At 44.4% G+C, this 12,847-nt stretch overlaps 1 protein-coding gene and 1 long non-coding RNA gene across 3 annotated transcripts in view; one reads left to right on the forward strand and one right to left on the reverse strand.

The window, feature by feature from the left end:
- LOC129018975 (cytochrome b5) overlaps positions 1-2,342 on the reverse strand; it is a 41,594-nt gene extending 39,252 nt beyond the window's left edge. The window contains exon 1 of the mRNA XM_054461179.2: positions 2,070-2,342. Within this exon, the coding sequence (XP_054317154.1) occupies positions 2,070-2,198 (129 nt within the window). The 5' untranslated portion in view covers positions 2,199-2,342. The remainder of the gene's footprint in view (positions 1-2,069) is intronic.
- Positions 2,343-2,546: 204 nt separating this feature from the next.
- On the forward strand, positions 2,547-9,332 carry LOC134738415 (uncharacterized). Of its 2 annotated transcripts, none has more exons than XR_010124126.1 (2): positions 2,547-3,658; positions 9,010-9,332. It is a non-coding gene; the product is annotated as an uncharacterized LOC134738415 (long non-coding RNA). The 2 variants fall into 2 exon arrangements; XR_010124127.1 differs by having other exon boundaries at positions 2,551-3,658; positions 9,013-9,332.
- The last annotated feature ends 3,515 nt before the right edge of the window (positions 9,333-12,847 follow it).

Below are 12,847 nucleotides of genomic sequence, written 5' to 3' on the forward strand. Positions count from 1 at the left end.
GGCAGGAGAATTGGTTGAACCCAGGAGGCAGAGGTTGCAGTGAGTCGAGATCACACCATTGCACTCCAGCCTGGGCCACAAGAGCAAAACCCTGTCTCAAAAAAAAAAAAAAATAGGGGAGGTGGTGGTACCGATCATCTAGTGGGTAGAACTTAGGGAGGTGGCTCAATATCCTACAATGCCCAGGACAGACACCACAACAAAGATCAGCCGGCCCAAAATGTCAACAGTGCCAGGGTTGAAAAAACTCGCTTTAGGAGAAAACAAAAGGAAAGAAGAAAATGCTTCATAATATAAAATATCCTAATATTCTCTTATGCTACTTTTTCTATAAGCACAAATAGACAAAGCACACACTGTATCTTCAAATTCCACATTTAGAGTTAATGAGAATTGATGTTATATGACAAGATCTGCAGCCGGGCAGGAGGGAGAGGGCAGGTCAGCTCTGATTTCCTAACATAAACCCCTCCTTACTAAATGGTAACATGACTTTATCTTCGGGCACTGCTCCAGAGTGAAATACCAATAAACATCAACTCCAGCCTTATTATTTAATTTTATTTATTTATTTAGAGACAGAGTCTCACTCTGTCCCCCAGGCTGGAGTAAAGTGGTGCGATTTCGGCTCACTGCAACCTCTGCCTCCCAGGTTTAAGAGATTCTCCTGTCTCAGCCTCCCAAGTAGCTGGGACTACAGGCATGCGCCGCCAGGCCTGGCTAATTTTGGTATTTTGGTTAGAGATGGGGTTTCGCCATGTTGGTCAAGCTGGTCTCGAACTCCTAGACTCAAGTGATCCACCCGCCTCAGCCTCCCAAAGTGCTGGGATTACATGTGTGAGCCACCGCTTTTGGCCCAGCCTCATTTTTTAAAACAGGCCTTTTGATTTTAACATTTTCTGCAAAACCAAAGTCCTCTGATGTAAACTGTGATCCAGCTCAGACCAGGCATCTATTTTTGTCCCCTGCTCCCTGACTATGTAAAAAATTCCCATCACTAAACCTTCTCATTATTGGGAGAGGGGCGTGAGCATGCGTTAAGATTGATGATTGAGACTCCCCAAAAGTGGTAAAACACTTCCAGAGGATCTAAGACAATCACCAAAAGCGCCCCTTAGCGTGTGCGGCAAAAATTATAATCGAATGCAAAGAATCTTATCAAAGGAATGTCTTCAAGTTAACCAACGTTTCCTATTACACCTTCCAAAGCTGTTAGGGGCGAGTCCCACAGCAGAACGTCCGCTGCTTTGCCTGGCCTCTTTCTGTGTTCTTGCTCGAGCCACACACCGCGGTCTCAGGAGTCAAGCACGGCACCTGGCTGCCAAGGCGTGACCAGAAAAGGTTAATTAACACCGGGCCTCTTCCAGGCGAACGCGAACGCGAACGCGAGTGGGTGTGGACCGCAAGGTCGGCCACTGGCTGCCGCGGGAAGCGCAGGCCCGGACCACACCCGACCTCCGCACTGGGGGTCCCCTTCGGCGGGATCCGCAGCTCTCGGGGTGGGTGGTCTCCAGCCGGCCACTCCGGGGATGCCGCCGGTCCTGGAAGGACACCCTTCTATTCAAACTCAAGGGAGAAAGGGATCATTTAAATCCCCCGCATAGCTGCGCGCTCTCCCCGGAAGGGTGCTCCAGCACCACCTAGCGAGGATGCCGCCGCGCCGGGCGCTCCCAGGTGTGCACGAGCAGGTGTGCGGATTCGGGGAGCGCGCACAGGTGTACACGCGCAGGTGTGCGGACTCAGGGAGCGCTCCCAGGTGTGCACGCGCAGGTGTGCGGACTCGAGGAGAGCGCCCAGGTGTACACTAGCAGGTGTGCGGACTCGGGGAGCGCTCCCAGGTGTGCGCGCGCAGGTGTGCGGACTTGGGGCGGTGGGGGGCGCCCAGGCGTGTACGCGCAAGTGTGCGGACTCGGAAGCGCGCCCAGGCGTACACGCGCAGGTGAGCGAACTCGGGGGGTGCGCCTAGGCGTAGGTATGCGGACTCGCGGCCGCGAAAGACAGGTCATGCCAGTGAACCCCCAAACCCGGCCCACGCTCCCTGCGCCCCAAGCCGCTCATCCCCAACTCACCTCTTCCAGAAATTTGGTTAAATCGTACACCTTGTGGTGCAGGATCAGCCAGGTGCTCTTGTTGTGGTTGTGCTTCTGAATCTCCTCCAGGGTGTAGTACTTCACGGCCTCGTCCGACTGCTCTGCCATCTCGGTTCGCCGCGAGCCAGGCCCAGCACACACAGCCCCGTCGTGTGGAGCAGAGCGCGCGACTCAGCCAGCTCCACCCGGGACATTCCCCGCGCCGGGAACCCCACTGGGCGCTGGGCGGGCGGCTCAGGGGCGGGGCGCAGTAGAGGGACCTCCGACGGTTGGCCATCATCCTTGTCACTCAAAAGTCCCCGCCTTTGGTCCACCCCCTCCGCCTGCCCAAGCGTGGTCCCGCCCAGTGTGCTGGTGTTAATTGGCTGCCGGAGGTGCCCTTCACAATCTCCCGGCTGCCGCAGCGCGCGGAGGGCGGGACAGAACTCCAAGGAGTCTGCGCGGAAGGGCGGGACTAACTGTGGCGAGGGCTGAGGTGGGAGGTCGGGGGCGTCCCCGCGGGGTTAGCGTGCAAGAGAGCGAGGTGCACCAGCGGGCATGGATGGCCTGTGCAGAGTCCAGTCTTGTGAGGGCGGCGACCTAGGCAGCGAATCGCGGGAGTTTCCTATTGGCAGTAATCCGAGTCCCAGACGTTAATTTGTAACAAAAGTAGCGATGGCCAAGTCCATAAAGGGGGCATCTCGGGAAGCCGTTGGCATGCACCGAAGAGATGAAAGCCCCGTGCGCGCTAGAAAACGGTTTCGCAACTCTCTTCGGGAAGCAAATGCGCTGCCCCGCCAAAACATAAAGTTGGCGAACTGTGCCTGACCCCTCTGGGGTTTTGGAATGCCTCGTCCTCCCAGGAAAAAAATCCAGGGAAATCATCTTTTCCTTAAAAAGCAAAAATGTCCAAATTATTTCTGTGACTGAAGTAGTTTGTCTGCGGTTGACCAGGGACATGGCAAGGCCTTGTTTGTGCATTTAAGGTAAATCAGATTCTCTTCTAGGAGTCTGGAAGAGAACCTCCCCAAGGGCACCCTCTTTCCCTTCTGACACAGGGGAAATACCACATATAAAGAGCTACAAATGTTTGAAGGAGAAGAAAAAAAAGAAAAATTCCAGCATGTTAAAATTTGATATTTTATTTGGGCCCTTTTCAGCAATGGTAGTCAATTCCAAAAAGAACCACACGAGAGGTTTCACATGTGGGGTCATCCATCCTTCCAGGGACGCAGAAGGTTCCTGTACATACTAGGTGTCTGATGAATGTGAGCTCCCTTCCCCCGCTTACCTCCTCCATAGGAATGCATGCCTATCCAGGAAAACACAAAACACACGCATGTCAGGCCTCTGAGCCCAAGCCTGCACATATACATCCAGATGGCTTGAAGCAACTGAAGAATCACAAAAGAAGTGAAAATGCTGAAGCAACTGAAGAATCACAAAAGAAGTGAAAATGGCCGGTTCCTGCCTTAACTGATAAGACAATCACCTGTCCTCCTGCTCTTTGCTCTGTGAGAAAGATCTACCTACGACCTCAGGTCCTCAGACCAACCAGCTCCAGGAACATCTCACCAATTTTAAATTGGGTAAGCAGCTTCCTTTTACTCTTTTCTCCAACCTCTCTCACTATCCCTCAACCTCTTTCTCCTTTCAATTTTGGCACCACTTTCCCTTAATCTATCCCTTCCCTTAATTTCAGTTCCTTTCCTTTTCCGGTACAGACAGAGGAGACGTGTTTTATCCGTGAACCCAAAACTCCAGCACTGGTCACGGACTCGAGAAGACAGTCTTCCCTTGGTGTTTAATCACTGCAGGGATGCCTGTCTGATTATTCACCCACATTTCAGAGGTGTCTGATCACCACAGGGACACCTGCCTTGATCCTTCACCTTGGTGGCAAGTACCGACCCCCTCTGTGTCTCTGCCCTCTCTTTTCTCTGGGCTTGCCTCCTTCACTATGGGCAACCTTCCACCCTCCATTCCTCCTTCTTCTCCCTTAGCCTCTGTTCTCAAGAACTTAAAACCTCTTCAACTCTCACCTGACCTAAAACCTAAACACCTTATTTTCTTCTGCAATACCACCTGACCCCAATACAAACTTGACAGTGGTTCCAAATAGCCAGAAAATGGCACTTTCAGTTTCTCCACCCTACAAGATCTAGATAATTCTCGTCATAAAATGGGCAAATGGTCTGAGGTGCCTGACATCCAGGCATTCTTCTACACATCAGTCCCGCCCTAGTCTCTGCTCCCAATGTGACTCATCCCAAATCTTTTTTCTTTCTCTTCTGTGTGTTCCTTCGGTCTCCACCCCAAGCTCTGAGTACTTTGAATCCTCCTTTTCTATGGACCCATCTGACCTCTCCCCTCCTCGCCAGGCTGAGCCAGGTCCCAATTCTTCCGCAGCCTCTGCTCCCCCACCCTATAATCCTTCTATCACTTCCCCTCCTCACACCTAGTCCGGCTTACGGTTTCGTTCTGTGACTAGCCCTACCCCACCTGCCCAACAATTTCCTCTTAAAGAGGTGGCTGGAGCTAAAGGCATAGTCAAGGTTGATGCTCCTTTTTTCTTTATCTGACCTCTCCCAAAACAGTTAGGCTCTTTTTCATCAAATATAAAACCCCAGCCCAGTTCATGGCCCATTTGGCAACAACCCTTAAACGCCTTACCATCCTAGACCCAGAGGGGCCAGAAGGCCGTCTTATTCTCAGTATGCATTTTATTACCCAACCCACTCCCAACATTAGAAAAAGCTCCAAAAATTGGATTCCAGCCCTCAAACCCCACAACAGGACTTAATTAACCTTGCCTTCAAGGTGTACAATAATAGAGAAGAGTGGCAATTACTTGCCTGTGCTGTGAGAGAAACTTCAGCCACATCTCCAGCACACAAGAATTTCAAAACACCTAAACTGCAGTGGCCAGGCATTCCTCCAAGACCTCCTCCCCCAGGATCTTGCTTCAAGTACTGAAAATCTGGCCACTGGGCCAAGGAATGCCTGCAGCCCGGGATTCCTCCTAAGCAACGTCCCATCTGTGCAGGACCCCACTGGAAATTGGAGTGTCCAACTCACCTGGCAGCCATTCCTAGAGTCTCTGGAACTCTGGCGCAAGGCTCACTGACTCCTTCCCAGATCTTCTCGGCTTAGTGGCTGAAGACTGACACTGCCCGATCGCCTTGGAAGCCTCCTGGACCATGACAGATGCTTTAGGTAACTCTTACAGTGGAGGATAAGTCCGCCCCCTTCTTCATACAGAGGCTACCCACTCCACATTACCCTCTTTCCAAGGGCCTCTTTGCCTTGCCTCCATAACAGTTGTGGGTATTGATGGCCAGGCTTCCAAACCTCTTAAAACTCCCCAATTCTGATGCCAACTGGGGCGATATTCTTTTATGCACTCCTTTTTAGTTATCCCCACCTGCCCAGTTCCCTTATTATGTCAAGGCATTTTAACTAAATTATCTGCTTCCCTGACTCTTCCTAGGCTACAGCCACAACTCATTGTCACCCTTTTCCCCAGTTCAAAGCCTCCTTCACATCTTCTCCTTGTATCTCCTTGCCTTAATCCACAAGTATGAGACACCTCTACTCCCTCCTTGGCAACTGATCATGCACCCCTTACCATCCCATTAAAACCTCATCACCCTTACCCTGCTCAACACCAATATCCCATCCCACAGCACACTTTAAAAGAATTAAAGCCTATTATCACTCACTTGTTACAGCATGGCCTTATAAATCCTATAAACTCTCCTTACAATTCTCCCATTTTACCCCTCCATAACCCATTATTCTGTTCTGGATCTCAAACATGCTTTCTTTACTATTCCTTTGCACCTTTCATCCCAGCCTCTCTTCGCTTTCACTTAACTGACCCTGACACCCATCAGCCTCAGCAACTTACCTGGGCTGTACTGGCACAAGGCTTCAGGGACAGCACCCATTACTTCAGTGAAGCCCAAATTTCTTCGTCATTCATTACCTATCTCGGCATAATTCTTCATAAAAATACATGTGCTCTCCCTGCTAATCGTGTCTAGCTAGTCTCCCAAACCCCAACCCCTTCTACAAAACAACTCCTTTCCTTCCTAGGCATGGTTAGGTACTTTCGCCTTTAGATACCTGGTTTTGCCATCCTAACGAAACCATTCATTTTCCCCATTTCCCCATATTACCTCTTTCCTGTTCCCCACCCAGACCACGCTTTGTTTATTGATGATAGTTCTTCCAGGCCCAATTGCCAATCACTGGCAAAGGCAGGCTATGCTATAGTGTCTTCCACATCTATCACTGAGGCTACCGCTCTGCCCCCCTCCACTACCTCTCAGCAAGCCAAACTCATTGTCTTAACCCGGGCCCTCACTCTTGCAAAAGGACTGCATGTCAGTATTTATACTGACTCTAAATATGCCCTCCATATCCCGCACCACCATGCTGTTATATGGGCTGAAAGAGGTTTCCTCACTACACAAGGGTCCTCCATCATTAATGCCTCTTTAATAAAAACTCTTCTCAAGGACACTTTACTTCCAAAGGAAGCTGGATTCATTCACTGCAAGGGCCATCAAAAGGCATCAGATCGCGTCGCTCAGGGCAATGCTTATGCTGATAAGGTAGCTAAAGAAGCAGCTAGCATTCCTACTTCTGTTCCTCACGGCCAGTTTTTCTCCTTCTCATCAGTCACTCCTACTTACTCTCCCACTGAAGTTTCCACCTATCAGTCCCTCCCCACTCAAGGTAAATGGTTCTTAGACCAAGGAAAATATCTCCTTCCAGCCTCGCAGGCCCATTCTATTCTGTCGTCACTTCATAACCTCTTCCATGTATGTTACAAGCTGCTAGCCCGCCTCTTAGAACCTCTCATTTCCTTTCCATTGTGGAAATCTATTCTCAAGGAAATCGCTTCTCAGTGTTCCATCTGCTATTCTACTCCTCAGGGATTGTTGAGGCCCCCTCCCTTCCCTACACATCAAGCTCGGGGATTTGCCCCTGCCCAGGACTGGCAAATTGACTTTACTCATATGCCCCGAGTCAGGAAACTAATATACATACCTCTTGGTCTGGGAAGACACTTTCACCAGATAGGTAGAGGCCTTTCCCACAGGGTCTGAGAAGGCCACCGTGGTCATTTCTTCCCCTCTGTCAGACATAATTCCTTGGTTTGGACTTCCCACTTCTGTACAGTCCAATAGCGGACCGGCCTTTATTAGTCAAATCACCCAAGCAGTTTCTCAGGCTCTTGGTATTCAGTGGAAACGTTATACCCCTTATTGTCCTCAATCTTCAGGAAAGGTAGAACAGACTAATGGTCTTTTAAAGACACACCTCACTAAGCTCAGCCTCCAACTTAAAAAGGACCAGATAGTACTTTTACCTCTTGCCCTTCTCAGAATTAGAGCCTGTCCTTGAGATGCTACAGAGTACAGCCCATTTGAACTTTTATATGGATACCCTTTCTTGCTCGGCCCCAACCTCATCCCAGACACCAGCCCCCTAGGTGACTATCTTCCAGTCCTCCAGCAGGCTAGACAGGAAATTGGCCAGGCTGCTAATCTTCTCTTGCCTATTCCAGATTCCTAGCCTTATAAAGACACCCTAGCTGGACAATCAGTTCTTGTTAAGAATCTGACCCCTCAAACTCTACAACCTCGATGGAATGGACCCTACTTAGTCATCTATAATACCCCAACTGCCGTCCTCCTGCAGGACCCTCCCCATTGGGTTCACCATTCCAAAATAAAGCCGTGTCCATTGGACAGCCAGCCTGATCTCTCCTCTTCCTCCTAGAAGTCACGAGTACTCACCCCTACTTCCCTTAAACTCACCCACATTTCTGAAGAACAGTAGTAACCCTTATGAGCCTAATACATCCTTTCATTTTGTTAGGTCTGTCCTTCCTTACCAGACTCTTTGCAACAGGGCTTTATGCAGTCATCCCCACTACTTAGACTGCATCCCAAAAACTTTTCATCCCTGCTATTTTCTGTCTAGTCGTACTCTTATTGTTCATTTTCACCTATCCATAAATGCCCTGCCCTTATCTACACTGCCAGCTTATACTTTTCCTCCAAACCATCATAGCTGGTCCTGGTCTTGGCCCCTAACTGCCACTCTTAACTCCCTCTTGGAATGGATAAATGACCTTTGCTGGAAAAGCACACTCCAATTCTTTCACCCACATTACATTTCCAGTTTTGCCTTACGCAAGGTCTCTTCCTCCTTTGTGGTTCCTCCACCTACATGTGTCTACCTGTTAGTTAGACAGGCACATGTACACTAGTTTTCCTTACCCCCAAAAATCAATTTGCAAATAAGACCAAACAGCTTCCTGTTCCCCTCATGACACCAACACTTCACTATTATTTTATTTTTTCTTATTATTAATATAAGAAGACAGGAATAGGCCTTGACTTATTCACTGCTGAAAAAGGAGGACTCTGCATATTTTTAAATGAAGAGTGTTGTTTTTACCTAAATCAGTCTGGCCTGGTATATGACAACATAAAAAAATTCAAGGATAGAGGCCAAAAACTTGCCAGCCAAGCAAATAATCATGCTGAACCCCCTTAGGCACTCTCTAATTTGAAGTCCTGGGTCCTCCCAATTCTTAGTCTTTTAATACTTGTTTTTCTCCTTCTCTTATTCGGACCTTATGTCTTCCATTTAGTTTCTCAGTTCATACAAAACTGTATCCAGTCCATCACCAATCATCCTATATGACAAATGCTCCTTCTAACAACCCCAGAATATCACCCCTTACCACAAAATCTTCCTTCCTCTTAATCTCTCCCACTCTAGGTTCCCATGCCACCCCTAATCCTGCTTGAAGCAGCCCTGAGAAACATCGCCCATTATCTCTCCATACGAACCCCCAAAATTTTCCCCACCCCAACACTTCACCACTATCTTGTTTTGTTTTTCTTATTAATATAAGAAGACAAGAATGTCAAGACTCTGAGCCCAACTCTGCACATATACATCCAGATGGTATGAAGCTACTGAAGAATCACAAAAGAAGTGAAAATGGCCGGTTCCTGCCTTAACTGATGACATTACCTTGTGAAATTCCTTCTGGCTCAGAAGCTCCCCCACTGAGCACCTTGTGACCCCCACCCCTGCCCGCAAGAGAACAACCCCCTTTAACTGTAATTTTCTACTACCTACCTAAATCCTATAAAACTGCCCCAGCCCTATAACTCCCTTTGCTGACTCTCTTTTCGGACTCAGCCCACCTGCAATTAAAAAGCTTTATTGCTCACACAAAGCCTGTTGGTAGTCCCTTCACACGGACACATATGACAACGCACACACGCATTTTTTAAGCATTCCAAATGATCACATTTTTTTCATATCAAGCAGACATTTCCAAGTGTAACATTTTGTTATTCAGAGATATTTCTAAGTACTAAGTAGTGTTAAGAGGGTAAATTATTTGTACTATTATATACTAATCAGTCATGGTTCATATATAATATAGAAATATTTTATTTCACGTTAACCAACAAAAATACGTTGAAATGATTTCCAATCTTTAATTGTGAAATAATTGTAGGTTCACAAGAAGTTGCAAATATAGTAGAGGTGCTGTGTACCCTTCATCCAGTTTCCCCCAATGGTTACATCTTTTTATAACTGTAGTACAGTATCAAAACCAGGAAATTGGCATTGTATAATGTATGTGCCCACAGTAGGCCCCCCTTATCCTCAGGGAATAGTTCTAAGACTCCAGTAGATGTCTGAACCCACCAATAGTACCAAACCTGATTGCCACTGTGAAAGTTGATCATATAAATTGGGTCATTCTTATCATGCCCAATTAAAACAAAGTCGAGAGGCCAGGGGAGAAAAGCACTCAGGAAACATCATATATTACCCTAAGAATGTAATTGTCTGCAACCCCACCCACAGAAACTGGTTATTGTTAACTTAAAACCAGTTATATCTAATAGCTATTGAAACAACCTGCTTCTACTATAAGACTTTTTACCCACCACCAACACTCACCAATCAGAACTTGCCAGGTCCCCAAAATTTTACAAGTGCTAATGAACTTTCAGAACAATACATATGACTCCTTTTTATAAAACCTCAAACTTTCTGTTTGTTCATTGGACATACCAAAGACCACTCGTGTATGCTTGGACTTGCAGTTCTTGCTTCCCAAGTAAAACGTATTGTATTTGACTTGGACATACTTGGTATCCGAAGTGGGATTCCAAAGCTGACTCATCTTGGCTTTGAGGTTTGGATGAGGGAATTTTCCTCTTCATTTGGAGAAGACTGTCATCTTTTTTGGTAAATATGTACTTTATTTTCTATCAGTTCTTGCATTTACTTGGCCTTTGTTTATTAGCACTTGCATCTAATTGGCAAGTGCTTAATCACCTAGATAAATTTAGTTACAAATGGGCTCTCAAAGTTCAGAGGCATGGCAAAATTTTTTTTTAACTCCACCTGGTAACATGTTTAAACATTACAGAGATCATTCAAACAGACTATTGTTCTTAAAACTAAACTAAAAAACCACAGCTATAAAATCATACACTGCAAATAAGACTTAGATTTCAATTGATACCTTGAGGCAAAAAAAAAAAAAAAAAAAAAATCAGCACTCAAAGATTGTCTAACTACAAAATACTGTCTCAAAGGTAGCTGGGAGGCTTTTCTCTCTGGATCTTCCCCTCCCCTTCTTACAATTCCTCCTCTTCACCCTTTTGTAACCTAAACTTTCTTTTTCTAAAACAGCTAAGCTATTCTGGCATATTAATTATTCTAAAACACTTGAAACCAGTAGATATAAAATAAAATTGTTTTGACCTTTGTGCTGTTTCTTAAAGCTAAAGATTAAATTCTCATGTAAAACACTATACTATAAGGAATGGCAGCATTTTTATCTTCGAGGACAAATAATTGAGAACAAGAAAACACTGTACAGACCTTGTTAGAGTAACTCTTATCTTCTACCCCTCCTCACGTAATTCAGACACATTTCCACAGTTACTCCTTGTCCAATCCACTATATTGGTAACTGCCTCAAACTGCTTTACTCAAAATTTGTTTCACAGCCATATCAGGGCTACAGACAACAAGTTAAAAGCTTAGCCTTCTCTCAGTTTGTCAGAAAATAATTTCAATTCAACTGCTTTTTAAGAAACCAGTATGTATGTTTTACTATCTCATGACTAAAATTCTAAAATAAAATCTGTAAGATCTTTATTTATATGTATGTGTATGTGTTTAGATGTATTTATGCATGTATACATGTATTGTGTGATGTGTTGCATCTACATGATAAAACCTGGTGTAGTCGGCCAGAAATCCCTTAAGGAATTCTATTTAGATAAAATATGTACTCATATAAAATATGTAACAACCCCAAATATTTTTGCTTTGCCTTACTTAAACAAATCCTTGATAAATCAATTGGTTTTTAAATTGTTGATAAAATAAAATTAGAAAAGTCTTTAAAATTGTCAACATTTTTGGCTGGGTTTACTGTTCAGTTTTATATTTGCCTCTGCCAGAGTTCTTAAGGTTATAAAGCTATAAACCCAGCCTAAAACAAAATAATGTTTGTGTATGCAATTCTTTGATTGATAAGGTTTAATATTGTTGATTTAATAAAAACGGCTGTATTTTCTGAGTTATGAACAGGATACCCATGTATTAAACTTTAAGGTTTCACCTTAGGTAAACACTTCATATTAATAGGCTATGAAATTGGTTAATAAAAAATAAAATAGTGACTTGCTCTAATATTTTAATTTTCGTAAGTAATCTAGGTGTAATTACTAAAAAATAAATTAGGTAATCGGAAATGAAATTAACATTTATAAATGAAACTTTTATGCAATTTAAAATTTTAAAGTGATATTAAATAATAATACTCATTAAATGACCAAGTTATATCCAAAATTGAGCCAAATTGGTAAATACATAAAAGTTCTTTCTTGGCTTCTTAAATTTTATAAAAATACTAAATATATTTAGGTCTATTAATCAAAATATGAATTTAGGGAAAAATAATTTTGTATGAGAAAAAAATCTTAAGTGGTACCTTTTTGTCCTGAGATTAAATAATTAGTTATTCCAAAATTTACAAAAAAGAAAAACTATAGGACTAAGAATGGGGGCTTAGGAAAATAATGAAAGTTCTAAACAAGTTGAAGAGGATTTATAGAAGATGGGCTTTATGAAGGAAGTTTTATTTGTGATCAGATTGGCTGGGATTAGAAAGAAATTGTTTATGTGTTTTTCTAAAAATTAAACACTGGTGTCAGGAGTTGCTGATACCGGACCAGAGTATAGTCCTCTATATTTAAAATAACAAATATTTCCTGAAGTACTGATCTGTCCTTAATAAAACTGCAAGAAGTTTTGATTTTTAATTCTAAAATCTGTTTAACAGCCATGTTCTGAACTGCACAATTTTTGTTTCTGCCATTTCTTCCTGAGATCTATTTAATTTCTCTAGTTTCAGGTTTAAAATGCTGCCCTTTTCATTGAAAATGGTAATTTCATTTCCTGAGGTAAAGTTTTCCTTTTGAAATTTCTCAGATTCACATCTCAGTGATTCAACTTTTGCTATATCTCGCTACACGTGACTTGTAGGTCCGACATCCCTGCCTTCACCTTTTTTCTCCCGTTGTGAAGGCCTGGGGTAAGAGTGCTCTTCTCCAACTTTGTTATCAGCTCCTAAAACATTTTTTTTTCCAGTTCTAACTCTGCTTTTTTGGCCTGACACTGAAATATTTATCTTAAAGGCATAGAAA

The sequence above is a fragment of the Pongo pygmaeus genome, chromosome 17 (assembly GCF_028885625.2).
Source record: "Pongo pygmaeus isolate AG05252 chromosome 17, NHGRI_mPonPyg2-v2.0_pri, whole genome shotgun sequence".
In the NCBI taxonomy this organism is placed as follows: Eukaryota; Metazoa; Chordata; class Mammalia; order Primates; family Hominidae; genus Pongo; species Pongo pygmaeus.